The sequence below is a fragment of the Furipterus horrens genome, unplaced genomic scaffold (genome assembly GCF_987537825.1).
Source record: "Furipterus horrens unplaced genomic scaffold, mFurHor1.1.pri manual_scaffold_7, whole genome shotgun sequence".
Classification (NCBI taxonomy): domain Eukaryota; kingdom Metazoa; phylum Chordata; class Mammalia; order Chiroptera; family Furipteridae; genus Furipterus; species Furipterus horrens.
In genome coordinates, this window is record NW_028327177.1 from 107092375 (window position 1) to 107110257 (window position 17883).

Consider the following 17883-nt stretch of genomic DNA (forward strand, 5'->3'; position numbering starts at 1 on the left):
GAGTTTTTTTTTTCTTCTCTGTTTAAGCAAGAAGATATTATTTCATCTTTGACAGGAGCCATTAAAAATTTGAATCTGTTTTATCTAAGGGAAACAAAACACTTGGGGCATGACTCATGCACAAAGCCTAGCTGGAAGGCACTTGTTGAGAAACAAACGGGTTGCCATGGAAACTGCACAGCCTCACACTTCCTCACCAGAGCCATTCTAGAGGTGAGCAACTTGTTTTCTGGGCATTCAGTTGAACATCATCCTGTCTCTGCAGAAATAACTTATTTTTCAGGCAGATATCAGCTCCTTAGGCATTATGGAAGTCAAATAAAATACTTGGTTTTGAGAAATATAAGAATAGGTTTTGGAAAGTTATCACTCACCTGCTTCAAATCTTAAACAAAACTATTCAAATTGCTAACTTCAGAGTGGACGATTGGCAGCAGTCCATTACTTCAGAAGGAGGCAAAAGGAATGAAGTTACTGTATCACGCGTGTTTGGCATTTCATGGGCTTTCTCCTAGTTAGTCCTCACAGCAGACTTGTGGGAGTAGAATTGCATTGTCTTCATTTTACTGATGAGGAAACAGGCTCAGAGAGCATTGCTTTTCCTAGCATCACACAGCTAATTAGTGGCCGACTTGGGGTTGGAATTCAGGTCTGTGCCTACCCGAAGCCAACAATGCTGTCACACGATGTTGGACTGTGGCTCCATCCCACGTCTGTCTTGTAGCACATTCTGAAGGTGGGTGAGGTGTGAGTCACTTTGTATCCATCCAAAAGAAAGGCGGCTTCGGTACTTATTCTAAGGGCTAGAAATATTGAGCTGTCCTTTTTAAAAAAAATCTATTTTAACCACTAAAAACAACTGAGAACTGAGTCTAAAATTTATAGTTTTTACTAACTTTTACAGTTGAATTCTTTAAAATAGAAATTTCAGAAAGAATACAAAACTGAAAGGGATAATGACATGGTCCTATAAAAGATATTTAGAAATTTATTTTTATTTTCTATCAAAAATAGGTAATACAAATTTCATGATTTTTCAAAGGCGTCAAATATTTCTTAACATTTTGCTTTTAAAGAACACCTGAAATTGGCACTAATTTAAAGTCTGTGCTAGGAAAAATTACACAGACCAAAGCCCAAGGCTTTTGTATGTAGCCATCATCTAGTTACACTGTTTTCCAAAAGCATCCTTTGAGGATTTATTCATTGAAACTGCCCGTGATGAAGAGCAGTGATCTCAGTCCTTAAACACAGATACGTCATCTCTGGGGGCTGCTGTCTTTCCCATGAAGAATCTCAGTTGCGACAGATATATACCAGGACAACAGGAGAGATTATTAGATCACTATTTTCAGAAGTTCTGACCCCTCATTCAACTACCAAATACTTCTTTGCTAAAGCAGCCACTCCCAGCAAGGCAGAACAATTTCCAAATAGTGAAAAGATAAAATACAAAGAATCAGGACATAAAGGTTACCACATACTTTTGTCTTTCAAAGGATGTGAAAGTAATTGGGAAACTTACAAAATATGTGAATTAAGTGTGGGTAGACTTTATTTTTGAGGAGCAAAAGGGTGGATGGATACTTAACAGATAAAATGAATCACAGAAGCAGCCACTGGAGGCCTGGCTGCTAAGGTCAGATGTACTCTCATGGTGAAAGGAACGAGGCCAGAAGAGCATTCAAATCCACAGCAGGCCCGAGGCCTCTAAGTCTTGAGTGGGGGGTCACTGTGAAGGAGTGTAGGCTAATAAAGCTTCCAACCTTTCCCCACTCTTTTTCCTAACCTTTTCCTTTAATGGTTGACTAAAAATTCAAAACTATCTTCAAGTACATAGGTAGTGTCTCATGCCAGAGGATGAAAGGAAAGGCTTTACGCTGTAGATTCCCCAACTCCTAGAGGGAAAAATCCTTTTGCTAACATTTGTTTCAGAAGCACCTTAAAGCTTCCCAGTGACCCAGAACACTGACAGCGGTAACTTTTTTTTTTTAAACCACGTAAGTCACACCCCCATTAACACTTCTGTGATCTGAATTAACTTCAACTGATAGGTTAAAGGGTGTCTTTTTTTTTCTGTAACAGCCTGAAGTGTTAGTCATTCATGAGGCTTTCTGTTTTGCTTTTTAAACCTTATTTCAAACAACTTCCCCTTAGGGTAGACAAGTACACACGAAGTGAGGCAATGAAAACTCAGGGCCTTTGGAGATCCTGTACACTGAAAGGGTTCTGCCAAACCACAAAAAGAGTGCAAAGCTCAACAAATGTCCACTTTCCCTCATGACATCTCCAGTGGATTTTCTTTTTGAAGTACCGAATCAGGTTCTCTCCACAAACTAGCTTGCAGGACATGGGCTTATTCTCTTGGTGATCCAGAACTGAGGAGACAGCTGGTAAAGGCGGCTCTTCAGCAGCAAGGGTGTGGCTAGTGGCTGTGGCAGAACCCTGGGATTCATCTCCAAGGATGAGAGGCAGTAAGGAGTAAGGTAGCAGGTCTGCGTGTCACCTTGACACCTGCAGAGATGAGCTAAATGAAGCATGCGAACCAGCCACACAGTCCCTACAGAAGATGGGGAAACAAGTGGGAGAACACGTGTCATGCTGCCAGACAGGAGCTGCCTTCTGCCTACTGAAGCTGTTGACTGCCAAGAAGAGGGGTGAAGAGACGTTAACAGATGAACACCAAACCCGACGTAAGTGCACGCCGCCAAGTCTGGCTCCTTGAAGAGCGGAGCAGGTGCGGAATCCAAAACCAATGTGGACTCATGATCTGATGTGGAGCAGGGTCAGAGAAGTGGGGGGTAACCTGGATCCTGAAGCACATGTGGATGCTGAGTGGGTGCCTGGCCTGTTTCACTCAAGCTTTTTGGCTGGCACCCGAGTCCGAGCGATGATGATGGGCACCAGGGCCAGGCAGCCGAGGAAGAGGGCCCACAGGGGCCGGTAAAAGAGCCAACCAGCAGCCACAGTCAGCAGGGTCAGCGAGGTGGCCATGCAGAAAGCAAAGGCCTTCAGGCCAATGTTGACCAGGTCTCGGAAGACAGGAAACCAGTCCACTGTGGGAAAGAAAAAGGCGGTGAGGCTTCTGAGGACACTATGCTCTATGTCTCAAGTCACCAGATGGTTCCCTCCTCTAGGTGAGGATGGGCCCTTGCTGTCAGGTGAGGAAGGGGAGCAGAGGGTCAGTGGTGCAAGGCGAATACCCTGCCAGTGAGGGCTGTAAGATCCCAAAGAGGAGGAACCCTCGCTCCTGAGCTGTGTGACTGCACTGAGTCCCCCACTGTGCACTGCTCCAGGGGAGAAGGCACGCACTAGTGCTTTGTAAAGTTTAAACTGTGTGGTGAAATCAGTCTGAGGCCAATATAAAGACAATCAACTAGAACAGTGGCAATTATGATTTGCTGTACACTCAGCAAAGGAGATGGGCAGACCCTTCTAGGGTCTATTTGGGCCGCTCGACCATTCCTGGAAGTGTTCATTCAGGCAGCAGGTTGTTACAATTATATACATACCCAGCTCTGCAGGAACAGAGGGAAACCAGTTAGCCTCGGCCAGCCCCCACCTCAAGGATCTCACAGGCTACTGGCCCAATATGATGAAGTCTAGGATCCAGCTGAATCCATCTGGAGTTACTCTGTCCTTGACCTGTCCAGCCTCTTCAGGCTGGCATACCATGGCTGCTGTCCACTGGGGGAATCTCAGTTCCCAGGAGGCCCAGTGGTCTGGTGCCACTGGGTTTGCAAAGTAAGCCCAGGTGCCCTGCCATGGCTACAGGACCCTGCAGGCCCCCTCATAGCTCATCTTTGTCTACTCTGTTAGCAAGCACCCTACTTCATCATAATAATTCATGTTTTTGAGCACTGACCATGTGCCAGGCACTATGTACCATCTCATTAAACCCTCAGGCCCACCCTCTGTAAAGCTGGTACTATTCTTCACCTCATTTTGCCCACAAGGTCACTCAGGCCCAGGGAGTTCAACTTGCCCAAAGTCCTATAGCTAGAAAGTGCGAGAGCCAGGACTTAAACGCAGGACTTAAGCCCAGAGCCTGAGCTTATCTAAGCCACTGCTCTAAGCCTTGAAAAGATAGGCCTTGTCTGTCCTATTCATCATGTGGTCTGCAGGGCTTAGAGCAATGTCTCACACACACCAGGCGCTCGGTAAGTTCTCACTGAATGAATGCTTTTGCATTGCAGGTTCCTGAATCACTCCACCTGCACTTTGGATCGCTCCATGCTCTGAAGTCTATTCTGAGTCTGGAAGGTCAGCATTCCAGATAAGGAGAGAATCAGAGCATCACAGGCAGTCAGAGGTTCAAGGGCCCCCTGAGATACACTCCAGCCTCCTCATCTTGGCAATGGGGCAACTGAGTCAGAGAGGGAAGATGGCCTGGCCCGTCCAGATCACACAACCACGATGGGCTTAGTGCAGAGGAAAAAGATGGAGGATTCTGTTAAAATTCGGATCTACTGAATGGTGCCCAAGAAGCAGCTGCCTTTGTGAGCACAGTTCAGCTGCTCAAAGACAGCCTCGGAGAGGTGTCCTTCCCCTCCCTGCACCTGTTTTCCTATCCATAAGATGAAGCAGGTGGCCCTCCCAGCTCTGACAGTCTGGGATATATGCAGCCAGACCTCTCCCCCACTGGAATGGGTAAGTGGGGGAGAGGTTTCTGTTGGATCCCAGAGAAGGCTGACAGAATCACCTGACTGGGTAAGGACACACTGGGGTAAAGGCTCAAATGGAAAGTCCTCTGAAGCCCCAACCTCCATTGCAACAGTCTAGACTCAGTCCTTACTCAATCAGCCTTGGCGCTCGGTCCTGAGCCAGGCTAGGTCACTTGGGCAACCACTAGGCTCACTGGTGCCAGCCTCAGGCCAGGGGAACAGCCAGCCAACTCTACCTCGTTCCCCAGAATTGCTGGCTAGCCCAATCAAGCCCAGTTTTGGGGGAGTGGGGGGAGATGAAGTATAACAATTTTTAGTGTTTCCTATTTACCAACTATTTCATAAAACTACAAATTAGGTGTGAGGTACTGAAGCTGGGACAGGAAAGAGGATGGCCCAAGGCTTCAGAGTTCTGACCTACAGACTTCAGGTCCGGCTCACTGCAAAGGCTGGGCAGCCTCCTCACCATGGCTATTCCGTTGTGGAATGAAGGGAGGAAGGAATGAGCAAGTGAGTGGACAAAGTAGAGCCAGGTCCCCAGACCTCAGAGGTTAGACCAGCCTCCCGGGATCGGCATCCACTCTGCCCTCACCCCCTGAAAGCTCCCTGCCTCCTGTGCTTGCCTGCCTTTGCTCATTCATCTCAAAGCTATGGAGTGGGAACTCAGAGATGGACCAAATGCCCAGTCCCTGCCCCAAGGAACATACCATCAGGACAGAAAGGCTGACAGGTGACGGTATGAGAAGCATGGAGGAAGCACAGGCACTACAGGAGGGCGGGCGAGGCTCCCCCACCCCATCTCTTCTCACCTACCCAGAGTATAGATGATCCGCATCATGAGGTTGAGACCCATAAACATGGCCATCCAGCCGGCAGCGCGCAGGCCCCATGTCTTCATGGAATTGCTCTTCTGTTCTCTAAGAAACACCTCCTGCAGGAGAAGGCGGGGTAATAGGGTATTATATCTCATGTCTGAGTGGGTCACCAGCCTATGCAGTTGGCAGGCCAGGGGGCTGAGGGGACCACGCCAATGCAGCAGACACTGTCCATTTCTGAACAGACCAGAGGAAGATAAGGGCACATCTCCTACCCAGATGTAAGTACTTCCCCAACCTAGCAGAAGAGCAAGGTGTGCACACAGATCTTTGTGGAAGGTATGGGCCCTCCGCAGATCACAGCCCACCTCCTTCAAGAGTTCTTAGCCCAACATCTTGCCCTGGCTGGTGTGGATCAGTTGGTTGGAGCATCATCCCGGAGACCAAAAGATCATGGGTTTGATTCCCAGTCAGGGTGCATACCCAGGTTGTGGGTTTGATCCCCGATGTTTCTCTCTTACTCTCTGTCCCCCTTCCTCTCTCTAAAAGCAATGAAAAAATGTCCTCGGGTGAGGATTTAAAAAAAAAAAAAAGTCCTTTGCTTGACATCTCATTTGGAATGAACTTGACCCTCCCTTGTATTACAGCAGTACCTGTCTAGGACCATTTATCAACATACATCACAGGAGGGAAGTTTGAGTGTGCCTGCCAGGTGCTACAGGAAGTGCTTCGGGTCTGGCATCTGACTTAATCTTAGACACTGTTCGTGGCATCTGGGACTACTCTCCTGGTTTCCCTCCTACTTCTCAAGCTGCTACTTCTCACTTTCTGGGGCCATTCCTTCCCTCTTACTATCCTCTGAATGCTGAAATTCTGTAGCCACTTCAGTCTACACTCTCCCCAGGAAACCCATCTGTATTTCAGTGCCTCTCTCAGGCTGCAGCCGTGGCACCTTTCTGGGCCTCATCCTGTGGCTCCCCCCACCTATGTGACAGTTCCACTTCATGTCTTGGCACATCCAACAGTGGACACTGGAGCTTCCACCCCAACCTGTTCCTCTTTATCGTCTCCATCTCAGCACATGGTACCACCCACCTGCACAAGCCAAAACCTGGCTGTCAAACTCAGCTTGTTCCTCCCTTCACCATCTCCCATCCAGGTCATCAGCAAGTCCTGTCAACACTGGGTCCCCATTTCCTCAAACCTCTCACCACCACCACCACCCCCCTGCGGTGGCCTCCTCCCCACTGGCCTCCCTGCTTCTGCCACCGCCACCACCTCCATGCAGCAACCTGCCAAGACCCTGCCAGCTGTGCCCCAGCGCCATGGCTGCCTGTTAGGGACCAAGTCAACTATCCTCCTGCCTTGGGGCTTTGCACATGTAGGTGCTGTGCTGAAAGCATGTTTGCTCAATCATGTCTGGCGAGCTCCTACACATTCTTCCAGTCTTGGCTTGAAGGCCATTTTTTCAGAGAACCTATCTTATTATCATATATGGTAATAATAATATGAAAACTAACACTTATTGTTTACTATTTATGAGTCACAGTCCTAAGTGCTTTACAAGTATTATTTAATCCTCAAAATAACTTGATGATGTAGGCACACTTACCTTCATTTCACAGATAAGGAAACTGAGGCTCTGAGAGGATAAGTAACATACCTGGGTCTTACCCCAAGCAGTTAACTAAGCTATAAGCTTGAGGTCAGGGATCATGTCTGTTTCGTCCCTACATCCCTTGTGCTCAATAAAAATGTGTTGAATGGATCATCTTCACAACCAAGTAAGGTAGGGATCATTGCAATAATCTTTTGTTTTAAATTTCCATTTTACAGAGAGGGGCAACAGGTTGAGAAGGTAATCAACTGGCTCAAGGTCCAGTAGCCAGCAGAAGGCAGAGCAGGGCTTGAGCTGGGGCCATCTCCAGTGTCCCTGCTTGTCCACACTGCACTCTTCTGTCCCCAGGATTGAAATCTGGACCTCCCAGCTCGCAGAGTTTGTGTTTCTCAGGGCCCTGGGCTGCTCCTTGGCTCCGAGCCTTCTCTCCCCACTTGACAGAGACCCCAGGCCCAAAGCTAGAGGCCCAGGGTGATCAGAAGGCTCCTGCCCATCTGCAGTATCAGAGCCTTCTCTCCTGGGGAGTTAACCAAGCCATGAGCACCGACACTCCTCTCCTGGGGGACAGCTCTGAGACCTGGGCCTCTACCTGGAGGAGGAGGAAGCCTGGGGACTGGGTTGGAGCTCTGGAAGACAGGGAAAGGCCTGGACAGGGTCTCCTAAGTTTAGGAACTCCCCAGGCAGCCCTGAGAGCTGGTAGAGGAAAGGGTGACTAATAATACCCTGCCCAGCTGGGACAGTGTAGCCGCACCCTGAGCTTGGTAACCAGGCTTCTGGGCTGCAGGCCAACCACACCCTAGTCCTGGCTAGAGAAGGCTGGGCCCATGCAACACACTGGGGCTGGGGGCTAACGTGAGAGGGATGACAGCTGAAGGCCTAAGAATAGGGTCAAAAGGGTCCCAGCCAAGCCCTGACACCTGCCTGCTGCCCTTACCCTTTCAAACGCTTCTGGATGCAAACCCCAACAATCCTATTCAAAGCAAGCCCAAAGTGTACCGCAAGTGATACTGTGTTAATCAACAATGTAAAAGTCGTATCTTTCTGTTCAAGGATTTCCTGCCTAGAGAAGATTGGCTAACTTAAGGCATGCAATGGAACTAATTGGTACACCTTTGTACTTCTCCTTGAAATTCAGGTGACACATGACCCTCTTCCTCCTACAGATGGGAACAGGGGTGCCTGCCCTCACCAGGTCCCTGGGACTCTGCTGAAATGCCTTCACTGCCCCACTAATGCTCTTAAAGTAGCACCCCTCACAAGGGGCCATGCCCACTCAGCAGCCTTGCTCCCCCTGACCTGTCTCTCGGGGCAGTGTCCACAGGGACACTTCTAATGCCCCCAGCAGGGTGAACTCTGACCTGCCTGGACTGCTTTCAGCACTGACTCCCCTCTCTTCACTTGGCACTCAGCAGAAATGTTACTTTGACCACTGTCAAAGCAGATTTCCTATTGTTATGCCTCTTTATCTCAGAGCATCTGTCTCCTTCACAACACTCAGCACAAGGTGCTCTTGTTTTGTTTTTTAATTAATTATTTATTTTTAGAAAAAGGGCAAGGGAGGGAGAAAGAGGGAGAGAAACATGCCTCTCGCACGCCCCCAACTGGGGACCTAGCCCACAACCCAGGCATGTGTCCTGACTGGGAATCAAACTGGCGATCCTTTGGTTCACAGGCCGGCGCTCAGTCCACTGAGCCACGCCAGCCAGGGCTGTGTGCCCTTGGTTTACTAATGAGTCTCTCTCCCCCACAAGACTGGAAGCCTGTGAAGGAGTCGGTTTTGCCCACTGTTGTGCCCAGCACAGTCTGGCACACAGGGAGCTGCTTACTCCTATATCTTTTTCCTGCCTCATAGCACTGGCTATGACCGCTAGTAGCAGGTGCTTATTAAATAATCACTGAAGGAAAGTGCCAGGGAGGGAGACACCAGTCCCTCCATCACAGAAGTTGGCAACTCACCTCTGGTGAGAAGTCCCCATGGTGCAGGAGAAGCAAAGTGTCCCCAGACTTGGTGGAATATGGGACTAGCTGGTCACCTCGCTGCCGGGCAATCACAGTGACCTGGTCAGAGAACTTAAGTGTTAGAGCTGAGGGGATGACCAGCTTGCCCAGTCCCAACACCCATCTGCCGTGTGCGCCTGCTAGGGAAGTGAGTGAGGAGACCACTGTCATCTCTGAGCCTCTCACTCCTGGGGTACAGCAGCTCCTGGAGCTCATACTAAGTTGCTTCATTTGAAGCTCATGAAGGACCCTGCACAGAGCAGGGTCAGGGCTGGGGGTGGAACTGTATGTGACAGGGTCAGGAATGTGAGAGCAAGTACGCAGAGCAAAAAGTGGGGGCCAGTGGAGAAAGGGTTACATGTGGGTGGAAGAGCTCTCATTGGCCATCATTATGAGGTCCCTTAGAACTGCAGTTCTTAACTTGGGGTCAACTGATACCCATGGATGCTTCAGGAGACAGATGTCTCATGCTGCTCAAAGGCATGCCTAACTGAATACAAGCACATGAACACAGTTCCTAGGGGGAGGGTGCAAAGCAACATTCACAGCACTGTCCACTGTGTTCATGCCCAGGAAGATTAGGAAGCCCTGCCTCAGTCTACCCTGGTAACGCTCCATTACCACGTGAGCTGGGCCCAGGTCAGGGTCATCGCTGCTCAGCCCTGCATAGGAAAAGGAAACTCGCAGGTCTCCAACCTGGGGGGTAGAAGAGAAGTGGGGTGAGTGAGGCCAGGAACAGTCAGCTCACCCGCTTTTCCCACCTCCACAGCTTTGCCCATCACCCAAGTGGTTCTATCACCTAGGATGCCCCTCCCCTCCAATTTCATCTGGTCAAGTGCAGCTGTTGGTTTCAGAGAACTGATTTAGAGTCTCCCGCCAGAATTTGACTGTTGTGTATGGTGCGGGATGGTACTCTGAGGGGCCTGATCTTTGCTCTCTGAACTGCCCAAGCCCCTCTGCACCTCTGGATACTTGGGGTTTTCACTATGGTAGAAATAGTCTCCCCGGCGAATGATGTCCACGTGCGGGTCCTCCAGCTTGGACAGGCTCAGTGGCTTGAAGTTGTCGACTTTGTCAATGAGGCCTAAGAGAAACAGGATGGTTAGAGACAATGGTGGGCACTTTGAGAAACCCCTAATCTGCAAACCCCTCAGCCTGACAGCCTTCCCACCACACCCTCACACAGCCCTGAGCAGCTACCTCCTCAGGCTCACCATCACCCCGGGGCCCCACCGAAGTGCTCTTCCACAGCGGCTCCTCTGCCAGCCCCATTTTAGTCTCCATCTCCTCCAGGAAGCCTTCCCTGTCACATCTCCATCCAGTCAGTGACCATAGCTCTGGGAATAGTCTTAGCCCTGTACCCACTCTGCCTTGGGTCTGGTTGTCCGTGTCCAAGCCTGGCTCTCATGCTGCATGGAGACCACTTGAGGCCAGGGCTGACTGGCACAGCACGCACTAGCTGAGCAACAGAGCAGATGGCAGACAGGCCAAGCTCTGGATCACCGGCCTCTACTCCCTCACCTTGGCTATCTGGGTCCTCAGTGTCTTCTCTCCCACCTTCCTTAGTCAAGCTCAGGGACAGAGTGCTAGGAGTTCCTGTGGCTGGTGATATTGCACTGTCCCTTGAAATCCTGTGTTTGGAATAACTTGGGGTGGGGGGTGATGAACCTACTACTACCTGGCACAGACTAGACGCCATATGGGGCTCAGCAGTGGAGCCCCCAGGAAAAGCCTTGTCTCTACAACTGGCTCAAGAGTTGCTTGAAGAAGGGCTCTTGGCTTTGTCTGGTCAGAACAGGTACCAGCAGTCATTCTCTGGAATAATCCAGGTGTCAGAGGAATCTGACCAGGGCGGGGGTGCTCTACATGAGTCTCCATCTCCTAAAGATTTGCCTTCCTTTTGGCCCCAGCCCAAAACATGGTCCTTGGAAAGGTGCTGGCTGATCCCATGCTGAGGGAAGCAGGGCCCCTTTATCCAGGTAAAGACTGAGTACTAGACGCACCAGCTCCTGGGAAGTGGCTAAATGGAAGCACAAAGCCTCTGGGTTAGCAATTGCTCACCTGAAGGGGCCAGAATCTTACCTGCCGAGAGGAAAAATCTGCCAATTTGGACAAAGGGGGCTGTTGCTGTGAATGACTCCACTGCCATCGCACTGTAGGGGAGAGAGGAAGCTGTGAAGCAAGGCACCAGCTGGGAGTTGGCTGGGTTCCTTCGGGTTGTGCTTAGCAGGGTCCCTACCCAGGGGGATCCTACAAGTCCAAACCAGCCCAGGCACTGCAGACAGCTTGTCTTTACTAGCAACTCCATTCCCTGAACGCTCAGTCCATCCTCCCTGGATGGCATACCCTCATTCAGCCTCCTATCCCCAGAGCTTCATACCCTCTTGCCCAGACCCCTACCAGCCTGTCCCACTGCACCCTCAGTTGTCAGATGGACCTTCCGTGGACTTGACACCCTCATCGACCCTTCCCAGTCCCAGGCAGTATCCAAGCCTACTGTGCACATTCAAGGCTCTCCCTGGCATAGCAACCCCCGCCACAGCTGCAGGCAGCATACACTCCAGGTGTGCTCCAGCACTAGGCCTGCTCCAGCCCCACGTCCCTGAGTTAGCCTCCCTCTGCCCAAATCCTGCACAGGCCAAGATCAAATACCTGCTGCTGACTGCTGAAAGTCCTTTCCGATTGTCCTCCTTCCCCCATGGCTACCTGTTAACAAATGCTTCTCTGGTACTGAACATACAAATCCCTTCAGGCACTCAATCCAGGCTTTATATTCATGACTCAACTGAGGGTAGCTTGGATCTTGCCTCTGTTCCTGGTGTCCCACACAGGAGCTGCCCACCCAGCATCCAGACTTGTGCCAGGGAGAGGCTGGTCATCATGGACCACAGTGTGGCCCACAGAGCCAACACCTGAATCAACTCATGAAGCAGAAGTAGCTCAATCCCATTACCCAGATGAGGAAGCTGGGGCTGGAGACATGTCAGTGGCAGCCAAGGATGTACTCAGGCCTGGGGCCCAGCACTCACCTAGGATTTTTGTGGCCAATTTCTCGGTCGAAGTTTCTGCTGTTGATGATTTCTGACCTCCATTCAGGGTCTGTTGTGAGAAAAGGGAACAACCCAGCAACCATGATAAGAGTGGTCACATGTCCAGGGCTTACTGGCCCCTCGTCCTCTTATCCAAGCCCACGACCACTCCAGGGCTGAAGGGCAGGTCCTGGAGCCTCGCTGGATGGACGGGAGAGCAGGGCTCTGAGGACCAGCACTCAGGGATCCCAATGCCTGGTTCTGTGCCCTTCCCCACTGCAGGGATGTGCCCAGCATCTACCCACAGGTCTGGGGCGTGGCCCTTGTGCATAGGGGGCCCATACTCACTGTAGGAGTACCTCCTCTCTGTTTTCACCTGCCCGTCCTCAGTATACTCCCTGCAGGGAAAGCACAGCAGCCCAGAGTCAGCCCATCACTCCTGAGGCAGTCCTATCTCAAAGCAGTCCCAGCTGGAAGCAACTTGGGGCTCCTCATCCAACTGTCCAAATGGAGCAGGCCTTGTCTGCACCAGCCAGACAGGGTGCTTACTCCCTGGGAGACACCCAGCTCCAGCCCTTGACGGCCCCGACGAGAAAACTGCTTTCTCATCTGGAGCTGAAATGTGACTCCCCTTGGCTTATAACAAGGGTCACAGACCTGGCCCCTGGGCTCACAGGTCTGGCTGCACCCTCTGTTCCAGGACAGCCTCATGGAGACCCTCTGGAGCTGCCCTTCTCTGGGCTGAGCTGCCCTGGCTCCCCCAGCCACCTCCCCACCCCTCAATTCATAATCCATGTGGCTCAAGTGGGGCTGACCCCACCCCTAGCTCTGGGTGACCCTACCCTGGCCAATGAGAGCCTCCCTAGGACTTCTGTTAGAATTGGCAGGATATAAACCTGGAGGCCACTTCTGTCCATTCACGGGAGAGAAGATAGAATTAACACATGGGAAAAAAACTGTTTGTGGCCTGGAACCAGTAGTGTCTTAAAGTCAGGCACCTCTGGAACTTTTCAGATAAGGGAGCTAATCAATCCCCCTTTCTTTGGGCCATTCTGCATTGGATTTCTGCCACCTTCAAACAAAAGATCATTTGCTAATAACTTCAGGATTATTCGACATTTGTCTGACAGTAAGATTTTATACTTTAAATTTCAGTAGCGTTGAAATGAAAGCCACCTGCACTGTATCCGAACACTGCAGCTCCTCTGCCCCCAGCTGATTCTCATTCTCTGGTACCTCACCTGGACTCCTCGGTTTCTATCCACTGGTACATCTCCACGTGCCGCCGCAGCTTCACAGCTGGAATGTGGACCCCATAGTTTGGGTCAGACAAGAGCTTCAAAAAGAATCAAACAAACCAAAAATAAACAAATAAAGGACAAGTTCTACACCAGCCCAGAATGCCCGGCTCAGGGGAAGCTGGACTAGAACAGAAGCAGGTACAGAGGACAGGGACAGGGTGGAGAACTCTGTGGCCACTTCATGTGGGAGAATCGAGTGAAGCTGCTTGTCCCAAGTTCTAAACACCCAACGCCTATGACATGAGCCTCACAGAACAGGCTGAGGCTGCACTGCCCAATGGCATGGTGCCAACGACACCACATGTGGTCCTCAGACAGGAAAGGTCCAACAGAGTACCTCTGTAGCCTTGTACTAGACACACATGCTAATCATACTCATTATAGCACCTACTTGTAAAGCTCACGTCATGTGCCATGCACTATGCCTGTCGTTAGCTACTTAATCCCACCAAATCTTCAGAACTGGCCCCCCAATTTGTTACAGTTATCCTCCCCATGAAGATGTTGAGATGCCAAAGTGATGCGTCCACACAGCTTCTGAGTGGTGGAGACCGTCATCACACCCATGTGTGTCCACCTCCTAGGTCCAGGCTTTCAAAATCCTCAACCAAACACTATCTGGTGATGTGTCCCAAGCCTCCAGTGGGTCAGCAACCATCGCCAAGTGTACCTTGGACGTCCGCAGCGCCCCAATGATGTGCACCAGCCTCCCCTCATTCTCAGGAGCCACAGTGTGGATACTGTCGGGGGACACCACAAGTGAGAGCCCCTCAGCCAGGGAGGTCGCTGTCTTCAATGCGCGGCCCTGTGAGCAAAGGGTAGTGAGGATTTCAGCAAGTCAGGCATAGCCTGATATAGTGTCTCAGGGCAGCATGGGCCTCAGAGAGCACTGAGACTGATCTTCCCATTTTACGGCTGGAAGACTGAAGTCTAGCAAGTGGCAGCGCTGGAACTGGAACCCAGGATTCCTGCTTTCCCAGGCAGACCTCTCCCCCCTGCTCCCCCCCCCCCCCCCATATTGGAGCTGGCTGGTGTTTTGCCTGCCCTGTGCCCTGTTCCCCCATTTTCCTCTGTTTTCTCCCCTTCCCTACTCTCAGTCCATGTGGTTTACATGGGCCAACCAGTACTTTGGTCCAAATCATGTGACCCAGGCCTAGCCAATCAGAACATGTTTCCACCGGCCCCAGGGACTGATTCAGAGAGAGGACTAAGAGACAAGCCAGGACTCAGCAACCGTTGCTAAATTCGTATAGAAGATGGTTCCTTTGTTCTCTGTGGTTGCTAAGCTGATTGATTGGGTATGATCCTGGAATTCCTTTGCCACCACAAAGGAAGAGTCTGCCAAAAAAATACCCACAATAGAGAAACACAGGCGAGAGATGGGAAAATGGAGATTCCTGGAGACCCCGCATGACTGCCTGGGTCCAACCATGCCTGAAGCTGGTGCCACTCCCAGGATTTCAGGTGTGTTAACCTATCCACTCCCTTCCCACTTATCTTGGTTGTTGTGTGTGGGGGTGAATGGAGGGGGGGTGGTCACAACAGAAAGAATTCTGATTAATTAAGCATTCTCCTCTCTATTTTGTAAAATCTAGACCCTTTTTAAATCCAGCCTCTGGATTCACCACCTTTGCTCCCTGACACTACAGGGACCCTCACTCTGCACTGTGGGCCCCTGAACATTTTACCTCATTGGTAAAAATTAAGTAGAAGGAGAGTAGGAAGGTCATGAGCCCCACAAACATTCCACCCGAGGTCTCGCTCAGCCGCTCTAGGAAGCCTGGCTGGGGATCAGTTGTAATTTTGACATGTTCTCTTCTGTTACTCGTATTAGAATACTGGGGGAAAAAAAGAATAAAAATTAGTTTTCTTTAAATAAATTAAATTTCACTATTTATACTCAGTTTTTATTTTAATTATATATGGTAAAAATGCACAGATATTAAGTGTACAATTTGATGGGTTTTGACAAATGTATATCCCATTTGACCAACATCCTGATCAAGATACTGAACATGTTTATCACCCCAGAAAGTTTCTGTTTCCCTTTCCTGCCAATATTTCCCTCTGTCCACCTCCCAGAATTAACAACTATTTGTTAGTAGGGTGGGTAGTAACATGACACACCCAGTCCACATTCTGAACCAAATTCCCAGTAAACTAGATGTAGACTTCTTCTGTCCATTCCCCACTACCCACCCTTCCACCTCCCCTACCCTCGGGGGGCACCCTCCTGAGCATTTCATCCTTCCCTTCAAGGCCATCTTGATGTTGGCTACATAAAGGGTGTTGAATACCTTTATGTATCTTGACACATACCCTCCAAGTCTCAGCACTCTGGGCTCAAAAGTAAGGAGAGATGAAAACAGGTCAACACATAGACCCTGAAAATTGCTTGCTGTGAAACCCTGAATAAGTTGCTCTACCTCTCTGGTCCTGTTTACTCATTTATAAAATGAAGATAGTAAGTAGTACCTGTGACAGCAGTGGTTACATTGATTAAGAATTCTGTCACCTCTCTGCTCCCCCCACCAGGGCTTGGCAGCTCCTTCCTTAAACACACACCAGGCTACTAGATGAATCAACAAAGACGTGCCAAGAGAGGTTACCCAAATTCATCTGCATTCCTTGGTAAAGGTCAGTTCCCAACATGCCCAAGATGGCCTCTGCCTATCATATGGGCCAGCCAAGTTAAATGTGAAGATTTTTTTCATGTATTAAGTACCCACTATACACCAGGCACTGTTGAAAGCACACTCTCTCTTAAACCTCCCAGTAACCCACCCCTCTAGAGATCAGGGCCACAAAACTACAGGGAGGAGGAAAGTGGATCTGCCCCCAGGTCTCCCTGACTCCCATGATGTAACCTGCCAAGCTGGCTGTGAGACCTGGGCAAGCACTTTCCTCTGCTGGGGAAATTCCCTATCTTTAAAATATAGTGGGGGAAGGGGGAGCAGACAGGGTCCCCCTCTGGGAGCAAGCCAGTCTCTCCTGACTACCCTCTCCCCTGGCAGACCCTGGGTCTTAAGGGCCACCTCTGAGGCTTTTCTAGGTGCGGCATTCAAGGCTATTATGCCTCCAGCAGAACTGTAACCCAGGGCAGAGTGCACTAGTGCCTCTCAAAGGGTGTGGGAGGCAGAGAGGACTCTTTGAGACAGAGAAGGGGCCTGGGAAGAGGGTGTAACAGGACAGGAGACAGTGGATAGGGCACTCCACCAGAGCAGGAGGTAGGGCGGGAGTGCCTGGAGCTGGCAGGGCTCCCCAGCTGGCTCCAGAAGCACTCTCATAGAGGGGAGTGGTGAGTCACTAGCTTCTCCCAAATACAGCACCCTGGTGGAAAGGGCCACTGAGTATGCTGAATGAGTATAAGCTTAAGTAGAAAGGTTCCTGAGCAAGGCTGGCTGCAGGGAGAAGAGGCCAGCAGCCTTTTGAAAGAAATCACCTTCAGTCAGGACCTCTCTAACTGAATCCACTCCATGAGGAGCAGAAGCCCGGCAGCAGGAAAATGCTCCCTCTCACAGTCATCTAACTCCTCCGCTCCCAACCAAGCCTGCGCCCCTTTGCAGCATCATAGTCTCGGTTTACATACCCACCCAGGGCGGGGAGCTCACTGCCTGTCCAGACAGCCCTGTCTGTCCCTGGCTGGACAGCTCCACTTGGGCGGTATCGGCTTCCCGCCCTTCCCACGTGGCCCCCCTCTCTGAGGTTCCGTCCAGCTCCACAAATTTGAAAACTCCAAGGGCTTAGGCGGTAACTGGGAACGCACGGAGGGGCTGCCGGGAGGTGCCGCGCACAAGTAGATCCCAATGGCCGGAGCCAACACCTCCTGAATCTCCCTCTCCCCACATTAGCGACCAGAGGATGAAGTGGACCAAGGAATACGGACAAAATGACAAATAAACAGACGGATTAGCTGCTGATAGACACAGCATGCAGAGGGAAGTAGGGGGCAGCCACACCGACCAGGGTCAGACAAGCAAAATGGACCTAGGAGGCCCCGAGGGGAAAAGAAGGCCCCGAGATTTGGGGAAGCCTGGGTGTGGCCCGCCAGACCAGAACATACTCACATTCGCAGCCATGGTGGTACCCCGCTCGCCGACCCGTCTCGCTCTGCTCAGGTAGGAGAGGTGTTTACGACCAAAGTGCGGAGTGCAGGGGCCACTTGTCTGCCCAAGAGTTGCGAAAACCCGCGTTACCCAGAACCAGAAAGGACGTGCTGCAATGTTAACTCCCCGTTGTCTCCAGCTTTTCTGTTCAACTGCACCGCAAGACCTTCTGGAAAATGTAGTCCGGAGTTACGTGCTTTCTACACGAAGGTACAAAATGAATTGTAGGCCACTAATGCGCAAGACTTTCTGGGAAGTGTAGTTTCTACCGCCTGGAGAGTGGCCGGGCAGAGCGCAGCCTACTGGGAAATGTAGTTCTCTGCTGAGGGGCGTCCCCAGACGCGGAGGCAGG

General features: G+C 50.8%; 1 protein-coding gene across 1 annotated transcript; it reads right to left on the reverse strand.

The window, feature by feature from the left end:
• Positions 1 to 1533: 1533 nt before the first annotated feature.
• Positions 1534 to 17736, reverse strand: TMEM43 (transmembrane protein 43). The gene is made up of 12 exons (XM_090284228.1): positions 17493 to 17736; positions 15114 to 15263; positions 14096 to 14230; positions 13366 to 13460; positions 12473 to 12522; positions 12125 to 12194; positions 11178 to 11248; positions 10058 to 10179; positions 9717 to 9791; positions 9054 to 9155; positions 5478 to 5595; positions 1534 to 3056 (listed from the first exon to the last, which is right to left on the reverse strand). Exons 1-12 carry the CDS (start codon positions 17502 to 17504, stop codon positions 2854 to 2856), a joined length of 1203 nt encoding a protein of 400 aa, XP_090140354.1. The 5' UTR covers positions 17505 to 17736; the 3' UTR covers positions 1534 to 2853.
• Between the last annotated feature and the right edge of the window lie 147 nt (positions 17737 to 17883).

Coding starts and splice junctions, on each gene's coding strand:
- TMEM43 (XM_090284228.1), bottom strand. Junction 13,461..14,095: donor GGGCGCTGCGGACGTCCAAG/GTACACTTGGCG, acceptor TTCTTTTTGAAG/CTCTTGTCTGACCCAAACTA. Junction 10,180..11,177: donor CAGATTTTTCCTCTCGGCAG/GTAAGATTCTGG, acceptor TGTTTCTCTTAG/GCCTCATTGACAAAGTCGAC.